Source organism: Astyanax mexicanus, chromosome 2, assembly GCF_023375975.1.
Source record: "Astyanax mexicanus isolate ESR-SI-001 chromosome 2, AstMex3_surface, whole genome shotgun sequence".
Taxonomy (NCBI): domain Eukaryota; kingdom Metazoa; phylum Chordata; class Actinopteri; order Characiformes; family Acestrorhamphidae; genus Astyanax; species Astyanax mexicanus.
The window spans coordinates 58,346,872-58,370,078 of record NC_064409.1 but is presented as its reverse complement, the minus strand read 5'-3'; the positions used below and the strand labels follow the sequence as shown (position 1 = coordinate 58,370,078).

General features: G+C 37.2%; 3 protein-coding genes across 8 annotated transcripts in view; 1 reads left to right on the top strand and 2 right to left on the bottom strand.

Annotated features, from left to right (window-relative positions):
• Window positions 1–347: 347 nt before the first annotated feature.
• On the bottom strand, window positions 348–7,963 carry LOC103042382 (zinc finger protein 397). 4 transcript variants are annotated; one of them, XM_022672190.2, is made up of 4 exons: window positions 7,747–7,963; window positions 5,858–6,625; window positions 4,010–4,563; window positions 348–1,412 (listed from the first exon to the last, which is right to left on the bottom strand). In XM_022672190.2, the coding sequence occupies exons 2-4, from the start codon at window positions 6,550–6,552 to the stop codon at window positions 1,144–1,146; spliced, it is 1,518 nt and encodes a 505-aa protein (XP_022527911.2). In that variant the 5' UTR covers window positions 6,553–6,625; window positions 7,747–7,963; the 3' UTR covers window positions 348–1,143. The 4 variants fall into 4 exon arrangements, 3 of the variants coding, with proteins under 3 accessions (XP_022527911.2, XP_007228285.3, XP_007228287.3); XM_007228223.4 differs by having other exon boundaries at window positions 5,858–6,570; window positions 7,747–7,962; XR_007437843.1 differs by having other exon boundaries at window positions 1,336–1,412; window positions 2,717–4,563; window positions 5,858–6,570; window positions 7,747–7,962.
• Window positions 7,964–8,750: 787 nt separating this feature from the next.
• Window positions 8,751–13,977, top strand: LOC103043106 (small VCP interacting protein). Of its 2 annotated transcripts, none has more exons than XM_049474638.1 (4): window positions 8,751–9,284; window positions 10,454–10,504; window positions 11,164–11,213; window positions 12,359–12,472. In XM_049474638.1, exons 1-4 carry the CDS (start codon window positions 9,222–9,224, stop codon window positions 12,438–12,440), a joined length of 246 nt encoding a protein of 81 aa, XP_049330595.1. In that variant the 5' UTR covers window positions 8,751–9,221; the 3' UTR covers window positions 12,441–12,472. The 2 variants fall into 2 exon arrangements, with proteins under 2 accessions (XP_049330595.1, XP_007228288.2); XM_007228226.4 differs by lacking the exon at window positions 11,164–11,213 and adding an exon at window positions 12,797–13,977 and having other exon boundaries at window positions 8,760–9,284.
• Window positions 13,978–16,043: 2,066 nt separating this feature from the next.
• LOC103043407 (growth arrest-specific protein 2) overlaps window positions 16,044–23,207 on the bottom strand; it is a 51,184-nt gene continuing 44,020 nt past the window's right edge. For both annotated transcript variants that reach the window (XM_007228227.4, XM_022672191.2), the window contains exon 8: window positions 16,044–18,180. In XM_007228227.4, the coding sequence (XP_007228289.2) occupies window positions 17,971–18,180 (210 nt within the window). In that variant the 3' untranslated portion in view covers window positions 16,044–17,970. The remainder of the gene's footprint in view (window positions 18,181–23,207) is intronic.

Below are 23,207 nucleotides of genomic sequence, written 5' to 3'. Positions count from 1 at the left end.
ACTCTCTCTCTTTCTCTCTCTCTCTCTCTTTCACGGGGTGGGGTTTCATGAGCTTTAGAATAAACTTTCCGCGGGGCGGTCTTCCTCAGACAACACACCTATTGATTTTAAGTTCTCATGTTAATAATGCATCTGATGAAGTGCTGTATCTCCAGCGTCTGGTTTTACTACTGGTGTCTGTTTTAGTCAGAAACCTTCAGCAATCATACACGAGTTATACTTCAGATACAGTGGTGCTTAAAAGTTTGTGAACCCTGTAGAATTTTCTATATTTTAAATATGACTTAAAACATCATAAAAAAAGTCCTAAAAGTAGATAAAAAGAAATCCAAAGAAGATAAACATAGTACATTTGGTGGTTTATTTATTGAGGAAAATGATCCAATATATCTGTAAGTGAAAAAGGTGCTGTGACACAATAACTGCAACTAAACGTTTCCGGTCACTGTTTTATCAGTTTAGTTACTGTTATTCAGGCTTGGAGGAATTTTAGAACATTCCTGTGGGATGTTTTTGGGTTTCTCCACATTAACTGCTCTTTTCAGGTCCTTCCACAACATTACCATTGGATTAAAGTCAGTACTTTGACTTGGCCATTCCATTCCTTAACCATTCTTTTGTAGAAAGGCTTGAGTGGTTTGGGTCATTGTCTTGCTGTGTGATCCACCTTCTCTTGAGATTCAGTTCATGGACATTCTCTGATATAACTCCTTGCTTTTGGCGTGATCTTTGTTGGTAGACCACTCCTGGGATAACAATGGTAATGAATTTCCTCCATTTGTACACAATCTGAGTCCAAACTCTTTAGCGATGGTTATGTAACCTTTTCCAGTAATTATCCAATAGGAGGCTCTAACCTATATGCCTAGTTAAATTCAAGTGGTGGCACAGGTTTTCAGTGATGGATTTTATTAAGACCTACACTACACCACCATTAGCAAAAATCAATACACAGCCTCACCGTCACTATTAACCTCTGTACACTGAATTTAAAAACATTAAAAACATTAAAAGTGTCAATTGTCTTGTAAACATCACTGATAAAATCAGAAACGGCCCACAAATGTCACTGCCATTCTGTCGCTCGTCATTTTTATGGCACATATAAAAGCAGCACACATGCGATTCAAGTGTAGGGTGTGATTAAAAGCATTTTCTGTGGTGTATTTTTTTCTGATGCTGATACAAGTTATCTTTAATCTTAAAAGTCCTGCCACAGTCTGAGCATCCAAAAGGCCTTGCTTCTGAATGGAGAACCACGTGTTTGGAGAGGGTGCGGCTGTGGCGGAAGCCTTTCCTGCACACAGGGCACTGGAAAGGTTTCTCTCCAGTATGAATGTTGCGGTGCTCCAGTAATCCTCGTTCCTGAGCAAACGATGAGCCGCAGTCAGTGCAGATGTGAGGACGCTCACCTGCAGAAGCCAACAGGTAGGAGTTAGGATGCTGAGAAATTGTTGTAGGGGACCTTTACATGTTTATGAGCAGGCAACAAATAAATATAGGACACTAAAAGGGCACTAAAACTACATGCTGGGACTAAAACCTTTACTAACACATTTACCTATGCTAAGGGAATATAAGCTAATTATTAGCACTAATTCACTTCACGCATTATTAATAATAAGAACTGAAATATAGTGGCACCAGTCCAAAAGCACAGAATATGCTCAGGATGAGTTACAATTTATTTTACAAAATATTTTTCCTAGCTTCAAAGCTTTTTGAGATTAAAATGTACACACACATAGGTAAAACATGCACAAGTTTAATAAAGTCAAATATTGGAGTAATACAATATACATAAAGCAAAGCAAAAACAACATAAAATAAAAACTATAAATAGATCAAAATGTACCTGCCTTATTGTAACACTAAAAAGTATAAACCAGTAATTAAATAAATAAATAAAAAAATCACAATATCCTGGGTTATTCATTCCTCATTGAAAAATAAAAAACAGGACACTGTTTTTATATTTACAGTCAAGACCATAAGCATTTGGACAGAGACATTTTTTGTAATTCTGCATCTGCACACCAGCTTAGCTGATTAGAAACTAACCAATCAAGATGTGACTGAAATAGTACTATATCTCAATAGGTAATTTTAGTAATTGCTGCCTCTTAACGTACTCCCTCCTCCATGTTTTCAGGATTAACACTAATAAGAAGTATCACAACTGCTTACTAATAAGTAAGTAAGTAAATAAGTAACTTGCATGTTTACGAGCAAGAAATGCCTTCATTAATTTAAATACAGAGCCAGATGAGACTGAGAGAAAACATAAACAAACATATCTAAGAGTTTTGAAAAGAGCAACATTAATTTAGTATGTAGAAGGAAATTATGAGTTCATGATCTGAAGCAATACACCATCATCTGCCAAACATAGGAGCAGCAGCATAATGCTTCCCAGTACATTTCACCCTCCCATGGCCTCGTATGACATTTGGATCATGTCCACATGCATTCAGTGTATTATAAGCATTTATAACTCACAATTCATTCCAACAAATTACACAAGCTTGCTTTTCATTTAACACAAAACCTTTATACAGTACCAGTCAAAATTTGTAAATTTAATATTAAAGACATTAAAGCTATACAGCAACTATTTTGTGAACAAAAAGTGTTTAACCAAAATATATTTAGCTTTGAAGACAGATTTGCACACTTTTGGCATTTTAATCTCAATGTCTTCATGAGGTAGAGTCACCTGGAACAGTTTTCTCAGCATCTTGAAGGAGTTCCTGGAGGTGCTGAACAATAGTTGCTGCTTTTCCTTCATGCTGTGAAGCTCCAGCTCATCCCAAATCACCATCTCAGCTGGGTTTAGATCACTATGTAATAATTATACATACATTTTAAAGAAAAAAAAAACATCAAATGAGAAGGTGTGTCCAAACTTTTGACTGGTACTCTATATGAAACAACAATACCGCTGGTATTATGTGATTTTGTTTTCCTTTTTTTGCAGTTTTAAATCACTTTCTTGTTAATTCTGCCTTTCCTGCTCTTCAACAGCTTACAGGTGTTGCTGCTCAAGGAAAAGTGGTTTTATAAATCCAGTAGGACATGAGTTTAATGTTACAACTGTTGGGATGTTTTTCAAAGTCAGGACAGCGATATATCCTGCGGTGATTGATATTCTATCCAATTTACTTGTACTATTTTTTAAAAATAACCTCTGCGACTTTGAAGAAACTCTTTTTACATGACAAGTGTCTAAGCATCTTTAACACAAAACACTAACACTCACTTTTTTTTGTCTATGTTTAAGGTATGGGAGTAAGGTTATGTTTCTATGTATATTCTTTCATTTATTTTTTTGAAAGGCAATTAGTTTTGGAAAGGCATGTTTTCAATATTACTTTAGGCTCTCCTGATGTCTTTAGTCTACATAATAAGAAATAAAACGAGAGTAGTATTTTGTTTATCGTGTGACTGATCTGCAGGGTCGGTGTTGGGAAGTTTACGTTTATGTTGCAGTCTATTCTAGACAGGTCAACTGGTCCTGAATAAAAAGGTTACTCGACGTCTGGTTTTATTAATTGTTTAGAACCAATAATCATCAAAGACAAAACTATAACTGAATATCTTAGACTTTATATAAACACAAAAGAAACAGCCTTATTATTATCTATCTGAGCACTATTTGCAGTGAATGTGAATTCAGATTTCTGTCAGATTTGCTTGTCTGTGTGCACAGACAATTCTAACCAGACACCACTGGTCCCGATCATTTAACTGCTTCCATAACATATTCCTGGTACATGTGACACTGAGGTTTGAATGCCCACAAAACTTTGAAAATAGTATGCCCCGTCCATTTGGGACCCACAAACAGACCACACTTAATCATAATTAATTTATGTCACAATGCGAAACAAAAAATGTGGTCATATGACAATTATGATTTTGTTTTATGTTGGTTTTTTTTTTATAATGTTCTTTAGCCCTTATTGAAACTTTGGCATTGTAACAACCCTTTTCAACTTCTCTTCCATACCTGTGTGTGTGCGTTGATGGCAGCGGAGATTGAAGCGGTCGCGGAAGGTTTTGTTGCATACAGGGCAGCGCAGCATTTTCCGGTGGATGCGGAGGTGGTTGGTCAGCTGGGTGAGTGTAGGGAAGCGGAGATCACAGTGCTTACAGCCCAGGCTCTGTCCAGGAGTGCACCTGTGTCTCTGCAGGTAGTCAAACCTCTTAAACTTACTACCACATGTGGGACACTCTAACGCATGTTTCACTGGCGCTTCTGGCTTGTGGTGCTGGACTTGTCTGTCACAGTTCTTATAGGCTGACCTGAGTGAAGGCGTAGTTGATTTGTTACCGTAACAGGTACCAGGAAGTGACATTTCATTAACGATTGGATGTACAACTTCAAGATTCAGAACAGGCTTGGTGTCTACGAGCATAGGGTTAAACACAGCTTCAGAAAACTGCTCCTCTTGATAATGCTCATTCCCACCACTGACTTCCAGGCTGAAACCAACTGGATGGAAGATGGTTTCTGTATCCTGTTTCAGACACAGCTCATTAAAGCTGACTGGTTGATGCTCCCTGAAATGAATTTAATACAAAGAATTATAAAACAATACTTTATAATAACTAATATAAGACAAAATTGTAAAAAAGCTCATTTTGTGAACACAGTGGACAGAAACTTAAATCACACTTGATTTTAAAACAGTAAATATATACTGTCGTATTTAAAATGTTCTGCACCTGCACCAAATTAAAATGCACAGTATAGACAAAAGTATTTGGACACCTACACATGCACTGCTTCTTATTTAGCTATGGGTAATTATAAAAATAAAATTCTAAATTCTCTGTTGGGGGGATTGCTGTTTTTTTCCTACATTTTGTAGGATTTTATTGTACTGAGTGACAAAAGCATTAGTGAGGTCAGGATGTTGATTGATCAGCACACCACCTCAAACCCAACTGATCCCAAAGTATTAGAGGGTGCATCATCATTTCAGAGGACACAGTTCCACTGCTCCACAGCTCAATGATCAGGGTTTACACTGTACCCCTCTAGCCAACTCCAATAGGGTTATGCTTAGCTAGCCCAGGGTCTCCTATTCTGTTGGCATCACTTTGAAGTGGGTTCAGGTGGGGACAGGACTGGAAAGTCACTAGTCCAATTCCTTGGACTGGCAGGAAGTGGGGAGAATAATTGGATATTCTGTCCAATACACAGATTTCTGACTACCAAGTGTAAATGCATGTGCTTAAATTTTCATCCAGCAACAATCCAAGTACTAGTCACATGAAGTATCAAGGTGTAAAACAGGGTCCAAGAGTAAATTTGGCCAGAGATGCAACTATTAGTGTAAAAAAAAAAAAAAAAAAAAAAAAATCATTGTTTAAAAAAATGTTCTAAAAAAAGGTTCCACTAACAAACCAATAAATCTTCATACACTATGTGGCACACTAATCTGTGTAGGTGAGTATGGAAATAGGACATCTTTCTTATGGTAACAGAACAGAGATCAGTAGAAAAAAATTGGGCATCACTATCGCACACAAACTGCCAAATAGGCCTGTCACGATAAGATTCCTTTTGAGGGCGATATATTGTCTCAGTTAGTCCACAGTGTGTATGGAGGCACAGTTATTGAAGCATGACTGACTAAAATACTATTCACTTTTCTATATATGAACAAACATACAAATAAACACAATAGACGATATCACGATTATCAAAAATTATTGGTCATATTCATTTACTGTATGATAAATCGATATTGCAATTATTGTGACAGGCCTACTGCCAAATAATCACTGCCAATTTTCTGATGCTACCATGCAAGACGCTACCATGCAAGACGCTACCATGCAGCCTTACCCTGAGTATCCATGACCAGTCTCGGTCTGTGTTTCGCAGACTTGTCTGTCTCTCTCTGGTTCTTCTTGTTCAACCCTGTTATCTTCCATAAAGCATGCAGCCATGATCAAAGCCTCCTCCAAGTTCTGTGGCTGTTGTTTTCGTGTTTTTTCCTGTGCACCTGGCGGGAGCAGAGAAAGGAACTTCTGAAGGCTCACTCTTCTCACCACCTCCTCAGAGCTGCACCTTTCAGGCTGGAGCCACGTCTTGGCTGCCTCCTCCACCTGAAGCTTTAGGTCCCGCAGACTCTTGTGGGGATCATACTGGACTTCACTAAAGTCCCTCCACTTCTGAAGCTCCGAGGCCCATGCCTGCTTCCTCACATCTGCTTTCAAAACTTCATAATTGAGCAGACTGGATGGATCATGTCCCTCTTCACGCAGTGTCTTCACGCACAGGAGCTGTGCTAGCCGAGAGCCCCACTGCTCCTTCGGCAGTTTGCTGCTGTCCAGAGCTCTTTCAAATACGGACAGAGAGAGCTCCAGATCATCTCCTCTCACGTCCAGACATGGCCGGGGCAGCTGAGGCAGGTCAGAACGGTCTGGTTGTAAAAGGTGAGCAAGAAACTGGGCCTGGATATCTCCCTGAAGAGCTACAGCTTTTTGGAGCTGAACATGGAGGTCCAGTAAAGACCGCAGACACCGGATAATATCCATAGGTTCTTCGCTTGGACACTTGGAGCAGAAAGAAAAGAGGAAAAGCTGATGAAGTGAACTGGAAAGACAAAAACTGTGAACAAAGAAATGTGCATTTTTATGTACAGCTCTGGAAAACAATTAAGAGACCACTTCAGTTCCTGAACCAGTTTATCTAATTTTGCTATTTATATGTGTATGTTTGAGTAAAAAGAACATGGTTGTTTTATTCTATAAGCTACAGACAACTTCCCTTCTTAATTCAAGATTTAAAAAATGTCATTTAGAGCATTGATTTACAGAAAACGAGAAATGGCTGAAATAGAAAAAAAATATGCAGAGCTTTCTGACCTCAAATAATGCAAAGAAAACAAGTTCATATTTAGAAAGTTTTATGGGTTTTGAAATCAATATTTGATGGAACAACCCTGTTATTAATCACAGCTTTCATGCATCTTGGCATTTTCCCCTCCACCAATCTTACACACTGCTTTTGGATAACTTAATGCCACTCTTGGTACAAACATTCAAGCAGTTCAGCTTGGTATTACAGCTTGTGATCATCCATCTTCCTCTTGATTATATTCCAGAGGTTTTCAATTTGATAAAATCAAAGAAACGCACAATTTTTAAGTGGTCTTTTACAACAGGCAGCTTCTCCAAGTGTCCTGTAGGAGATTTTAAAGCCCTCAAATTTTCAGAATGTAAATATGTTATTTTATTAAAGAGAAAACGGGTTTTGTATCACCTACACCTGTAGTCTGTATACAGGACAAGGCATTTAAAGAGGTCGTAATATTTCTAGAATACATTTATAATATTAAAAATAAAAAGAGCATTAATAAACTCTAATATTAGAACTAACGTAACTAGCTGGTTAACCAGGTCTTTCTCTGCAAAGTTTATAACTACGGCCTTTTGTTCAAAATCTAAACAGGTTAACCAGTTTTAACAGCTTCACCAGCCTAAGCTGGCCGTGCTGTTTGTTCAGCAGGTACAACAGGACTGCAACGGTTTTCTAGCTACTGTAGATTACTCTACTGTAAATATCCTTTTCACACGATGTAAATTAAAACGGGTAATCCCGTTTCAGATCAGATCCTAACGCAGCTTATGAAGGAAGCTAAAGGTCGCAGTTATGTCGCTAAAACATGGAACAACAGCAGTGAGGTGAGGTTAACGTTAGCTAGATTAGGTTAGCAAAGGTGAACCAACCTGTCTCAGACAGAAAGTGGGAAAACTCCACAGCAACAGAATTCAGAGGCGCAGAGAAAGACGACTGTAGAAGCGTAAATGCTGATGATGATGAATTACGCCTGCATTAGTAGAAACAGTCCAGATAATTCCGGTAACGTTACACCTTTATTAACCACACACGCAGCTCTGCTGCTTATTCTCCGCCTTTCTCTCTCTCTCTCTCTCTCTCTCTCTCTGTCTCTGTTTTTTTCTGGACCGAAAGTGTAGTACTGCCCTCTACCGACAGACTGCCAGAGAATGGCGGCTGATAAACAGGGGAGAACAGAGGTGGTGCTGTTTCCCAGTTTAAACCATAGATATCTTATATATCTTGTATAATAAGATGTCTATGGTTAATCAGTCTGTTGAGGAGTTAATTTATTTGGAGTGTTTTGTCCATTGGTTTGGTTTCTCACAGGCACAGACCTAAAGCTCCGTGAAATGAAAAAAAAGAAAAGAAATGAATTCGTTGTCGAAATGATTATAGATTTTAAAAAAACACTTATTAGGTTTTAGGTAATTTTACAGAAAACTCGCAAAATTTACTGATGGTCAGTGATGGTTTGGAGAGCCATATGTCATCTGCTGGTGTTGGTCCACAGTTTTATATCAAGTCCAGTGCAGTGTTTTCCCGAAGAAATCTTACAGCACTTCATGCCTCCCTCTGCTGACAACTTTTATGGAGATGCGGATTTCATTTTCCAGCAGGACTTGGCAAACTGCCAACACTGCCAAAAGTGCCAATTGGTCTTATTTAATATTCCAATTTTCTGAGAAACTGATTTTTGGGTTTTCATTGGCTGTAACCCATAATCATCAACAGTAAAAGAAATAAAAAGCTTAAAATAGATCACTCTGTGTGTAATACACATTTTGAACTAAATTACTGAGGTAAAGTAACTTTTTTTAATGATATTCTAAGTTTTTGAGTTACTGGTAGTGAACGGTCCCGTTGCTCCTCCCGCCGCTGTGTGGCGATGTCTCTCTGCGACCCGCTGGTGTAACGGGACCACCAGCTGTCTAACAAGTGTCGACGGTTCACCTCATAAACAAACGCTGTTATCTAAGTTCAGCTTCAGTAACTGCGACTGGAGTACAGTTCAGATGCCGGGCCGTGTTCAGAAGAGGTGTGCTGATGGTTTAAATGTAGTGTTGGTGTAGGTGGACAGTGTGTTATTTAGTGTGGGGTATTAGGTGTAGTCAGTTAGGGTTAGTTGGAGCTGCTGTTTACATTTCTGGCTAATCCTGTAGCTGTAGCAGCAGCAGTCCCTCCCCACCCCGCTTTACTGCTCTTCTGGATTTGCTTTACATACTGTGGCACAATACTGTAGCTGGTAGCCGCCCCTGTTACTTAGCTGAGCGCTGTCATTAACTTTGGTGGCTGTTAAAACTTGTCTGACTGTCTGATCCGCTGCTGCTGCTGGAAACTGTGGGATATTATCGGAATACCAAGTATGGGGATGTGCTTGCCCTGTCTGGGTGGAGCAGCAGACGACGTTGTGGTAACGCCGGATCCTGTGAGTACAGTTATAAAACCCTGTGTGTGTGTATTAATGCAATATATTACCTAGCTAGCTTTATATTTCGCATCTGTATGTATTTCGAATCAAACTGCACATTTTATGGGTCATTTCCATATTTTTATGTAGAATTAAACTAAATTTCTTCGTATATTTTGATGTGTTTGTAGCCAACCCTTGTATTGTATTATTGTATTATTTTCCATTGCATTATTTCTATTTGTATTGCTGTCTGTAATGTGTGAAGGCAATTGGGATAACTAATGACAAAAAAGGAATGTGTCTCACTCTCTCTTTCTGTCTCGATCATTCTGTCTAGTTTATTTCTTTCTGTTTATCTATCTGTCTGTCTTTCTATCTACCTTTCTTTCTGTCTGTCCGTTTGTCTTTCTGTTTATCTGTCTATACAGCAAATCGTCCATACACCAATCAATTTCTATAATTGAGTGGACCTCCCTGATAAAACTTTTTTTTTTTAAATATATACAAAAAAATTGAATATCATTAAAAAGTTACTTTATTTTTGTAACTTTTTGTTTTTATGTATAGATGTATTACACACAGAGTGATCTACTTTATATTTGATAATTATGGCTTACAACCCAAATTTTAAAATCTCATAAAATTAGAATATTATATAAGACCAATTGGTACTTTTGGCAGTGTGGGCAGTGTGCCAAGTCCTGCTGTAAAATGAAATCTGCATCTCCATAAAAGTTGTCAGCAGAGGGAAGCATGAAGTGCAGTAAAATTTTTCGGGATTTTTTGAGATGCTTAAATTAGCAATAGACAATAGTGAGAGTAAACGTTGACTCTCATTATTTTGTATATTTGTATCATGTAATGTTACCTTAATGTGTTAAATATTGGTCAGATCATTTATTGAGATAAAATACTAATACTATAATAATAATAATAAATTATAATATCAAAAAAATCTTTTTTTTTAAATGTGCTTGCATATCTATCTTGCTTGCATTGTAGCATATGGAGTTGTAAAATATCAGCTCTGTTACTGTCAAGTGTAATAATAACATTAACAATTTTATGTAACATAATGGCTAAACCATAACATTTGTAGACCACATGTCATAACTACAACTATTAATATCACTTGCTTTTCTCGTGTTATTGCTGAGTCATTTTCATTCTCTCAACTGTTACAGGAAACCAGAAGACATCAGTTGGCAGAAGCTGCAGAAAAAAGACAGAAAGAGGTAAATGCAAATGCAATACAACCTGCAGCTCTGAAAGTGTTAAAAGTGAGCAGAGAATCTAAAAGGCTGACATGCTTGTTACTAAATCATTATCTTTTTATATTAATTTCATATATTGTTTGTTTAATTTTACATGCTTGACACTGCTTACACATACACCCAAAACATCATGTTAACCAAAGAACAAGTACTTTGCTCCAATGGAAAACATTGTGCTCTTACCTTGGTTATTGTTATGGCCATGGAACTGGTGCCATCATCCAATAGGCATAGTTTACATGTACTTTGTCTGTGATGAAAAATAATTATTAAAACTTGTAAGGGAATTTTAATTAAGGAAATATAGCACTGTATAAATTGTACATGTAAATTCCACATGTAACTCTGTTTTACACACATTGAAAAGAATAGCTATTCTTTTTCAACCAAGTCTCAACCAACCCTGAATCATAATCACTAAAACAGGTAATAGGGAATTAGGAAAAATGTTCAGCACGTAGGGGTCCTCAAATACTAAAAAAACTCCTCAGAGATTTACATTTTACAGATGTCTTCTAAGAAGCACAAAGCTCAAATTCACATTATCCATCACATATCCTGTTAGAAAACTTGAGAGATTGCCTTTGGTTTGCCCCTCATATACATTGTGGACCCCCTAGAGATTTTCATCAGTGCTCGCTGCTCGTCGAGCTGCTAAAAAAGCAGAACGGTAAGTAGAGCACCATCTTTTAATCCCTCCACATTTTTGGAGTCTGTGCCTCAGGCAGTCAATTCACATTGATTTTCTACACTGGCTGAAATTAACCTGGCTGCTTCTGTGATATTGTCATACTAATGCTTGTAATAATGGATTTCGTTTTCATTTTCACACTTGTTAAAGATACGTGTAAACAACAAGGTGATTTTTGTTGTTGTGTAAGTGAGTAGATATGCTCAGCAGTTTTACAACTTATTGCAATATGATGTAATATCATAGTGGACCAAGTACACAGCTGTTTGTTGTTTTGTGCTGCTGTAACAAAAAATAGCATTCTACCACACAAAATTTCCCAAGCTGTGTTCCTTGCACACAAAATGCATCGCTTTCATCAGCCACACCCTCAGCTTGCTTCTGATGAGCACAAAACACTGAGCTGCTGAATGTCAAGCACTGGCTAACAAGATTTTAGAAAGGGTTATGATGGGAATTTTATTAAATTTGTTTTAATAACATCCCCTTTGTTTAAAAGAACAACTGTACATTCTTACATTTCAAGGGCATCCCTTGAATGTGAAGAACCTTTAAACTAAAAAAAAAAAATCATACACACTATAGACTTACAAAAATGTTTACGTCTATTTTATACATCTTAACTGTCGCTCCCAATGTAAGTTACTTTTATTTGATCTTTACTGTGGCATAGATCTACTGTAAACGTTTATTCACATTATTTTGTATACAATTTTGAGAAGTTAAATCAACAGTTAATGTGATTGTGTTAATTATTGGTCAGATCCTTTATTTAAGTTTTTTATGTGTTCTTTACTGGGGCATCCACTAGAGGGCAGTTTAGAACCAAACATTTCTGAAAAAGCGAACATGGCGATGGTGGAAAAGGTTTCGTTCATTTCCTTCACAATTCACAATGATACTGATTTGTTCAGTCCATATCCATAAGCTTTCAGAGAACGTACACAAATATGGACAGACACAAATAAAAGCAGAGTATGAGCAGAAGACTCCGTCAGAAAAGTGTTTCTTTTATTCTTAAAAAAAAAAAGCTTTATAAGGGAAATGTAATCTTGTTTACAGTACCAGCTGTGGCCTGAGGAATTTCATCAAGTACCGTCCTATGTCTTTCTCTGTCCCTGCAGAGCACATACAGAGGCATTAAAAACCCAGAAGCCGTGGAAAGGAAAAAGAAAAAACAGGAGGAGATGGAAAAACAGGCGATGAGCACATCCCCCTCAGGAGGTGGGGGGCTTAAGGTAAGCCATGTCAAAAAGTGTTCTATGATACATTTTGGATTTTATTCTACTGTATACTTAATACTTTTTGTAAAATGAACATAATTTAGAACAGCCCAAAAGTAGCAACTAAAAAACTTTCTTAACTTTTAATTTAAATCAATTTTAAATTTTAGAGTATTTCTATTTGTACTTTCATCATGAATTTTTTACACCATGCAAAGGACTACTGCTCGATTGAACAATAAGTCAAAGCTAAAAAAACATAATATAAACATTTTGTATTACAGCGACTGTAATTATTATGTATTATTTGTAATTCTTCTTTTCTCACTCTTTTCGCAGTGGCAGGTTGGCTAACAAAAGGTGAAGAGAAGACATCTAGTGTGTGTCAGCTTTGAGTCCGACTGCCTGAGCAGCAAATCCATCAAAACAAGAAGGCTTTTTTTTTTCTCTTTTTAAATACTTTCTTATAAAGCAAGCTAGATAAGACTGAGAGTGTAGCATCTAGAATTGTTTTGCCAAGCTTTCTGCAAGGTACATCATTTCAGGTCTCCTTGTTGGCCAGAGCTCTTTGCAAGACATGCCTTCTTCTCTAACACGCCAACATGTGCCAGCCAATGGATTATGTGTGAGAACTAAGGGCAGTAATGCTTGGGTTTTAATACACTCAATGTTTATTTATATATTATGACTACTGAGAGAGCATTCAGTCACTACAACAGTTTTCTCCAGCTCAGAAGCTCACGCACCACAGTGCTTTCTTTACATATAGAATTTTCTCATGCTTGACTTCAGCTTACCAGTTTTTTAAGCAATGGTTCCAGATGAATGTAATTTTGAAATATGTTTATATCACCTAAAAAAACACGTTTTGTAATACATTTTTCTACTGTTTGTTCGGCACATTCAGATACGTTGGCGTTCAGTTTTCTTCTGCAGTGGTTTGGTTGAAGCATGGCAGTGCAATATAAGTTATTGGTTGTGTTTGTTTTGTACAGCATGTGAAAGTGTGATTTCTAATTTAACAGAGTGAAGGTGACAGTGTGGATAGAGGATTTTGATGGTTTAAACTGGTCAGTCTGAAATTATAGCAAACACTTTGTGTGACAGTAAATGAAGTGATGATGGTTATACTTGATTACTTTAAAGGTTTTTTTTCTGTTGAATACAGCACATGGATTTTCAGCATTTTATGATTTTGTTCAACTCATTTTGGAAGATATGAGACCTGCTTCTTAGTTAGGTGAGCTGTGCTCTAGGTCTAAGTGCAAAGACTTGTGTACTACAACACAGCAAGACTGCAGCTGAGATGGAGCTGTTCTATTAATGTTAAATGGTATTCTTCACAAGATTGCTTTTTCACGTGTATTCAACAAAAATATGGCTTGTGGGACTTTTTACCCCTCAATTCCAAACCATGCTGCCGTTGTCAATACTTAGAGAGGTCCTTACTCTTCAATTAAAAACAAGATGCTGTGCCACTTTAATACTTTCATGGGTCTGAATAAATCCCTTTTATTTTACTCTTATTCTCATGTTTTCTTTAATGGTGCTGCACAAATTAGTGTTTTACACACTCATCCACACACAATAAAAAAATCTATATAAAACATGTTGGGACGGTTTTGAAAATGCAATTTATTTGTTTGCAGACAGCGTGAACCCAAAACATTTCATGTTTTGTCTGGTCAACTTTTTATTTGTTAATATATATGGATTCTGCAACAAATTCCAAAATCAGTTGGGCCAATAAAGCATTTACTAATTTAGAATGTTGGGCTTCAGTTTCACAACACTTATTAGACATTTTGACACAGAGAACACTAAGCAGTGCAGTGTTACAGGTGTTATTTAAAGTCTTAAAGCTCACCTTCCGCGAAAATCCGATTTTTCTTGTTTTTTGTGGAATACAGTAGGTCTCTCCGAGTTGAATGTGTACACCTGCACATTAAACTGTTTTGCAGCCCCCATTGTCTGCAGGAGCTAAGCAAAGAAATCCCCCCTCCCCCCTCCGAAAAACGGGTGAATTTTGAATTATCTTTCTGCCTACGTAGGCAGAAACTCACAGACCAGCCCACCTTGGCTCGAGAAACTCCCAGAGGCGGAACTGAAGCGACGCAACATCACCGCTCATCAGTTAGGAGGTGGGAGGCAGTGAGCGGCAGAGCGGTGGAGGGGCGTCGCAGTGCTCCTAGCCAATCAGAGGAGAGATATTTGCATGCTGTTTGCATGTATGAATATTCATGAGCAAAGCTGGAATCCGGTCATTTTGGACACACCCCTAAAACAGTCCATTAAAAAAGAGCTATACAGAGACACCTGAGCACTTTTTTTTTACAAAAACGGCTCACATGTCATTCATTCATACTAGAGACCACAACTAGACATTTTAAAATGAAAGAAAAAACGATGGAAGGTGAGCTTTAAGGCATGCAATAGCCTGAGGGTTTCCATGGTCACATTTTAATTTGTCAGTGTGCCTTATAATCCACTGCGCCTTAGGTATGAATTTTACCAGGTCAGGTTGTAAGGAGCAGTGAAGCCACTGATAAATTAACTTATAGAGTAAAAGAGAGTTTGTGCGGCTAACTGCACCTAGATAGCACTGCTAACCAGCTGGGTAACGCTGCTAACTGCAGCTGGCTATGCTGCTAACTGTGGCTAACGTTCACTCTTGGACAAAATATTATAAATCTAAGCTTACTGTAAATAAACGAAAGTGATTCAATCACACAAATAACCAGTTTTCAGGAGATGAATCTGTGTGGATTCAAATTCAGCACTCGTTGACTCGTTTTTTTAAGAATTACAGTTTTGTTTACTTAAGTGCTTTCCGATTAAAAGGGAGAAACATGGCGTCACCCTTGCTCACTTCTGTGTAGGCGTCCTTACCAGTGTCGCTTAATGCTCCTTATAATCCGGTGCACTTTCTGTATGAAAATAGATCAGAAAACAGACGATCATTGATAGTGCGGCTTATAATCTGGTGCACCTTATAGTGCGAAAAATACGGTAATGTGTGCAGAATGTGGTTTTGCATTGTCTTGTTAAAAATGCTTATATGTTTCTCAGAAAAGATGTCGTCTTGAAGGCAGAATATGTTGCTGTAAGATATTTATGTACTTTAATGCCACAATCACAGAAGTGTTGTTACATAACCTATACCATGACAGACTTTAGCTTTTGGACTTGGATAATTTGTTTCAGGTCTGGTCTGGTGTCTTAGCACATTTTGTCCATTTTCATAAAAAATATCTATATAATATAAGATAATATTTCGCACATTAAAGTTTTAAGTTGTGTTTGTGAATGTAACTCTGTATTGTAGTGTTTGATGGAGGTCTGCCAGAGTAATTCCTCATAAATTGGTTCTATCAGCTATAGATCAATGACTGTTCTTGCTGCATGGGAGATCATGGGTGTTAGACTTAGGCACGTTAAAGGAAGTGGGATTAAATGTGTGAAGACTGTAATTGGCATTTTATTCACACTGTCTGATTTGGAGTTGTGCACATTTCAGCCAGTGGAGGTCACTGTAGCACAACTGTGCAAGTAGGGAGAGACACTTCTCTAAAGTCAAGTCAGCCAGTTCAGATCAGTTCCCAACGTTTATTCTCAGGCCTTATTATACAGAGAACAGAAAAGTTTAAGTTAACACATTTACCCCAAATCAGGCACACGCTAAATTCTATTTAAAGCATACACTGTATATTTGATTATCCTTGCAACTAGAGAGAGAGAGTGGTCATTACTTTACATCATCATTCCTTTCTTATACAAATGTTACAAATAATCAAACAAAACAGTACAAGCTAAATAAGAAAATCATCTGCTAGGAAATAAGCAACTGCCAGAAAATACAAATTGCATAGTATTGATATTATGACTTCATAATACCCTTAATAATATATAAAAACAGTATCATGGATATTGCTAAATATGCAGGAATTACTGTAAATGTATGTACACCCATCAAGGGAGATATTAAGAAATGAACCAAATCAGTCCTGAATTCAAAAACATGATGAGATGACAAACTTCAAGCATTAGTTATACAGACATTTCAGCAAAACAAACTAAAACAAGCTGATAGACAAGTAGAATAATAACAAACAAAAAAAACACCATAATCTAGACTAAATATATCAGTTTATACCAGTTTAGAAGTGATCGTCAACAAATCATTGCATAGTATTCTGAGATGTGAAAATAAAATGCAAATATCTAAAACAGTCTGAAACGATCTTAAACTTTTGAATTCCAGTCTCTTCTCTAAGTGCATTTTCACACCTGCACATTTGTTTAGTCTGGATAAAACAAAATGGTTTGTTGGTGTGATTTTTTTTTTTTTTCCGGGAACAAATGTGGATACAGTAATCAGATACTTTAGGTTTGACCAATAAGCAGAGAGAAAATACTCACATGGTCTGTTGTCATGCATTTTGGTGCACTTTAAGTTTATAACTGCTTTAACTGATTCAGGCTACAGGTGTGAAAGTGCTCTTAATATCAGACGTATTGTAGTTCAGAGCCTCTGTGCTTGGATGCAATATGACGAATGATCTAAATCAGTCTAGAAGCTATCACTAACCATAATAACAATCTATGTTGTGTATTTATACACAAATGCAAGTAAAAATCTAAAAAAAAAAAAAAAAAAGACAGATTGTGTTTGACTAGTCAAGAAATCATGTCTACCACCAGCTATGCACAGAGGAAGGCCATATTCTGAGGATGAGGGTCTTAAAATTACACACAAACAGAGAAACATTGCTTCTCAAGTTTCTTAAGACATGGTAACAGCTGTGTTTGATACACTCATCATCAAAAAAATGTGAATAAATCAAACAACAGAAATGAAACAGACTGTCACTGAGTTACTGTTACGAGGTAACCGCATGGCCTCCATCCACATGGTTGGGCAAGTGCTTGTAAACGCACATGCTGAAAGCTGTGCACCTCAGTCCAGAACAGTTTTGCACAGCTATTTCCAGTTACAGCTGAATTCAAGTTATTAATCCCAGAAACACGCTCTTATTTACTTTATTTATTTTTTTAAGAAGCCTGATTAAAGGGCCGATTACTGTTGTTTTGCTGTTTTCCTCTGGTTTTGAGTGCTCGGCACTGACTCAGCACTTGATCGGTCCGGACGCGAGACAGCGCGCGGGTGGGGGTGGTGACGTCATTGGCCCTGCATTGTTTAATATCATGATATATATTGTCAAAAAAGAACATTTTCAATGTAAAATGTTTCCAATATCGTGCAGCCCTAACTGATACTATATGTATTTTGCATTCTACAACTCCATGTTGATATGTCTATCTAGACATGCACCACTACTTCTGAATGCTTTTTTAATCATAATTTTTTTTTTCATCTTTCTTCCGAATAGCATTAAAATCCAACAATTCCTTCTGGGTGCAACATTTTTTTTAATGATGAGTGTATGTCAGTGAAATACATTACAGAGAGGAGGTCCACCTGATCAAATAGTCTTCACTTTTGCCTTTGCCCTTTACTTCTTGCTTTTGTAGTGTGCCGCTACCACCAGGTAGCTATCGGGGGTGAGGTCTTTAATGCTGGGGGATTTGTTGGAGATGGGTGAGATCTTGCCCTCCACCCTTGAGATCTGGAGCATACGGCACGGGTCATGCTTCAGCAGGTAGCTCTCAAAGGTCTCCCAGCCTCCACCCACACGCACCATCACGTGCTTATTGTGCAGCATCTATAGAGAAGATGAGAACAGAGAAAAAAAATGTGCTTATGTTTCCTTATTCAACATTTTGAACAATTTTAGAGCTCTCAGCTTCTAACCAAGTGACGAATGAGAGATACGCTATGTTACCCTTGCTTTTATACTGTATACTTATTACATTTGTGATTTATCATACAGCTAGAACCAGTACATTAGAAGTACTCAGTAAAAACCTCTCTCACTTCAACACATACAGACACACCAAGTCCCTGAATTCACTTTCGTTCTCTCCACACCTTTACTCGTTTCTTCACACCCCTATATTGGTTTACTGTCACCTGGCGCTCCCCAGAGGCGCATTCCCAAGAGCCATGGCAATCTCTCTCCAAATCCAATAAAGCAGAGGAGGAATAAAAGGAAGGCCACGCTTCTCCCAGACCGGCTGTTCACATGCTTACACTCCCCTGAGGCCCTGACCCTGTCGCTCATTTGCATATTACAGACCCTCCTCCCTCTTTAGCTTTCAGCTGGTTTGTGTCCATTTTTATTTTTTAATTATACAGCTCTGGAAAAAAATTAAGAGACCATTGCTATTTATAGATATATGCTTGAGTAAAGGGAACATTGTTGTTTTATTCTATAAACTACAGACATTTCCCCCTGAATTTCAAATAAAAAAATTGTAATTTAGAGTATTTATTTGCAGAAAATGAGAACTAGCTGAAATAATAAAAAGATGCAGAGCTTTCAGTCAAAAAATGCAAAGAAACAAGTTTTTGTGCTCCTTCTCCACTAGTCTTACACACTGCTTTTGGATAACTTTATGCCTGGTGCAAAAATTTATTAAAAATGACTTGTGATCATCCATCTTCCTCTTGATTATATTCCAGAGGTTTTCGATTTGGTAAAATCAAAGAAACTCATCATTTTTTAGTTCCAGAGCTGTATATAAATACAATTAATAGAGTATGGTAGAGTTTATTGGTTTTATAGATTATTTTACACTAATAATATTTAATGCTATTTTAAAATTTCTATTTCTAAAAAAAAGACAAACATATGTACATATAGGTCCGTATTTGTTTTATTAATATCTTAATTTTTAATAATAGAATCAAATAATCTCCATTATCCATTCCTATCGGTTAATTAATTAAAAAATGTACTTTATGTCAAAATGCAACAGCCAGCAGAAAAAAGGGCAAAAAAGTATTTACACAACAGTGCGACTATAAACATTTTTTGCATTTCCTAATGAATACATTTAGCTACTAAGATTCACCCATTGATGCGCACACACAGGCACACACTACCACACAACTTGTCTAGTTCTTTTAGATAAGTATTACCACTAGAACGCATTGCCAAAAGAATAGAAAGAACTGCCAATGTCTGGAGCAGATAAACCTTTTGACACCATGCTTAATGCCAAGCATGGGATAGATGAGTATATATGGCTCTGCCAGCACTGAGCTGTGTAGCAGTGGAACTGTGTTCTCTGGAATGATGGTTCTTCATCCAATACTTTTGGATTGAGTTGGGGGGGTTGAGGGAGATGGGGATGTAATCATCCAATATCCTGACCTCAGTAACAAATGCTCTCACACTCAAAGCAATGCTCCAAAATGGACTAGAAAGCCTTCCCTGGACAGTACAGACAGTTACTTAACTCTTTTTAAATATCCTTTATTTCTGAAGAAACCCTTATATTTTTATTCAGTATAAATAATGCATATGAATGATGGGTAAATAAATGCTTAAAATATTTCTGATTCGGCAGCATGAAATCACTGAATAAATCATTTTTAAAAGATACACAGCCACACATTGCATCTGTACCCATCATTTCCTCAGCATCTCCTCGTTTCTGGGTTGCCACCCCAAGGACACAACTTAAAATGCACTCAATCTACATAAATCTGCTGAATGTTACTGAAGCACACTCTTTTTCATAACACAGCTCGCATAAGACTGACACATCAATGATGTTGTCCCTACCCAGCCTGGAAGCCTTGCCAATACGTGCATCCTTTACACGAGCACACAAGTGCAAACAGCCATCGATCCCCCTGATTAAACTTTCATAACGCCTGAAAATGACAAGCTATCGTTTCTGCCCTTCAGTCCTGCAACTCTTCTGAAATAAGACGCTAACTGAGCAAAACACTGCTGTGATACACCCACACCTCATCAGAAATGAAACCCAGAGGGGAGGCAGCATACAAACAAACAATAACAACGACAGGGGCCGTCTGAAGGACCACAGCAGCACAGAGAGGGTTTCTCTATACTCTGAGAGGGGTTTATACAGCCCTGCGGGGTATAATAACATCAAACATTCATAAAGCGCTTAACAGGATGAGGGTGCAGGAGACCAAGAGGTCAGTGGTGGGACGAGCCCTAAGGCTCTTCAGTCGCTGACATAATAGGCTTTGGGTGGAGAGAAGAGATTTCAACCCCATTTTACAGAAAACAGCAGCAGAAATGGCTGAGATATTGAAAATTTTTCCTTTAAACAAACACTGTAAGGCAGCCTGAGTCTGTATAATTGCATTACACTGCAGAATTGATATAACAATCTGTGAATATGCCAACCCACACACACATGTCCACACACCCACACACAAACAGTCAACAGGGTAAAAAAAAAAAAAAGAAAAACGCTGAGAGAGAAGGTTATCAGTGAAGGTCAACGTCTTCATCTTCAGCAGTTCAGCTGCTGCTGATAAATACTTCCTGATGTATAATCTTTTACTGTTGAGTTTGAATACACAAGACAGACCATAACAAAGCAAACAGTTTCCACTTGTCTCTGGAAGGCCCGAGGTCAGGAGTACGCCAGCAGCTTTGTTAAACTGAGCAGCTCACTTTAACCTGACGGCTAAATTAAAACACTGTTTTTAAGCCGTTTAGCATTATCTTGTCTTTGGGGTCAATTTGACCACATTCACTGACATTGTTTTTGTACTTCATATTTACTGACCTTTTAATTTAACAAGAAGGGGTGTAACAAAGCATCGTCATGCAATGCATCGCATCTATTAAAAAATTGGCAATGGGCATCATGGTCACATACGATTCCATGTTCTGTTCATAAAATGTTATGCAGTTGCAATGAACTCCAGAAGTCACAATTCTCCTAGTGAAGGCCAAAGAACCAGTGGGCATAAGCAAAGGGTATATCATTCATTTTTTACTAAACCCAATCACACAAGTGCCTTTTTTTTATGTTGTGCACTGCACAAGTTTTTACTCTCGTAGTTGGAAGAAATGACAGATCCTCCATCCAGCCCTCACAAGCCAAAGGGAACAACAGATTTCCAAAATTGCAAGTGAAAAGTAAATTGTTTGAAATTTAAATGCAGCCAAATTTAAAAAAAGTCATAAAAAAATAAATACTTTAGTAGAAAATCACAAAAACCTGTTTAAGTACAGTAATTAATGATATTTAATTTGTTACTGTCCACTTAGACAATGATAAGTTCACTCTAGACTGCCTAAATAAACAAATTATTAATTGAGAAATAAAACAGCACAATAGTTTAGACACAAATGTTTAGAAAAAAATGTCATTGTTCATACACTTAAAAAATAAAGAGAAAAAAGGCTCCTTATTTTTTGTAATTTAAAATTTGTTTCAAATATTGTGAGAAAATCAAAACGTAAATCGAATCGTGCGCAGAGTGCATTGTTACACCCCTTTAATGAGGATAACAGAGAGAACACAAAATTAACAAGATAATATATTTTCATTAGGAATCCACAGAATACTTAACACCTAAAATTATTCTGCGGAAAAGAGCAAAAAAAGTGATTCAAATGTTTGGACAAATAAATTAAAAGAATGACCAATTTACAGAACAATCAGGTTAGACAGAAGCTATTTTAAAAATAGCTTATTTTCCAGCTGAAAGATACAATATGCAAGAGCTGGAATAACAACATAAAAGCATTAGCATTTGTTTGTTTATTCCAATAGACTGACTGCCTTTTTCTATGCACATTCCAAGTTAGCTTGCTAGCTACATGTGACTTGAATAGCACTGTTTATATAAATCTATGATTAAAATGAAACTACTAAGGTAAATCGATATTGAAAATAGGTAGCTAGATAAATGTGTAGAATAGCACAGATGAATACAATTAATGATAAGAATATCCTAGCTTACTGAGCTAAATGTATGGTAAAAATTGTACTGCTGAGGAAGACATATGATTAGAATGGCACTGCTGGTAGCTAGCTATCTAAATGTGTGACTAGAATAGTACTGAAATAAAGTCATGGTTAAAAACAGTGCTGCAATGGTAAAGGTAAAAGTGTTGTGCTTTGTTGGGAGCTATGTCTTCTGGGATTTTGAAAATGTTAGCTGTTAAGTGTAAATAAATATCTGTAACAGATTATTTTAGTTTTGTAGCTAAAATTAGCTACAACATGCTTTAACACTGCTAACATGTTTAATCAAAATAATTTTCTGTAGGTTTAAATTATGAGGTCAAATTGACCTCAAGGATAAGGAGCTTTGGTATATTTAAGGATAGCATGATTGTTAACTGAAGGTCTGTATGTCTTGTATTACTACTGCTTTGTCTTTATCCTTCCTATAAATGCAAGGAGTGAATGCTTGTTCACACAGATGAGAATTTAATTGCTGTCTCCAGCATAAAGACATAGCTACAAACCATCAGAAACTCTCAGAGAATAACAGATCCTGTCCTTGAACAGGAGGCATTGGAAGGACAGGAATTTTAATCGCTATGTGAACTATTTGAATAGGAGTGTATGACTGCATTGCATTCACTGTCTTCTGTTAAAAAAAACTCAATGGCTCGGCCTTGGTTGCTGGGCAACGCACTGGGTATGTCTGCAAGGTATGATGGTAGACCAGCTATGAATGTTTGGGTTATATACACACAAATACACCCACAATATTTGATGGCATCGTATGTTAATGTGTGATTCTGAGGGCACCTGAAGAACATCAGTAGGATTGGAGAGACTCTGAAGAGAGAAATCAATTGTACTTAGTTGACATTTTACGCGGTGGTCGATGCTATGG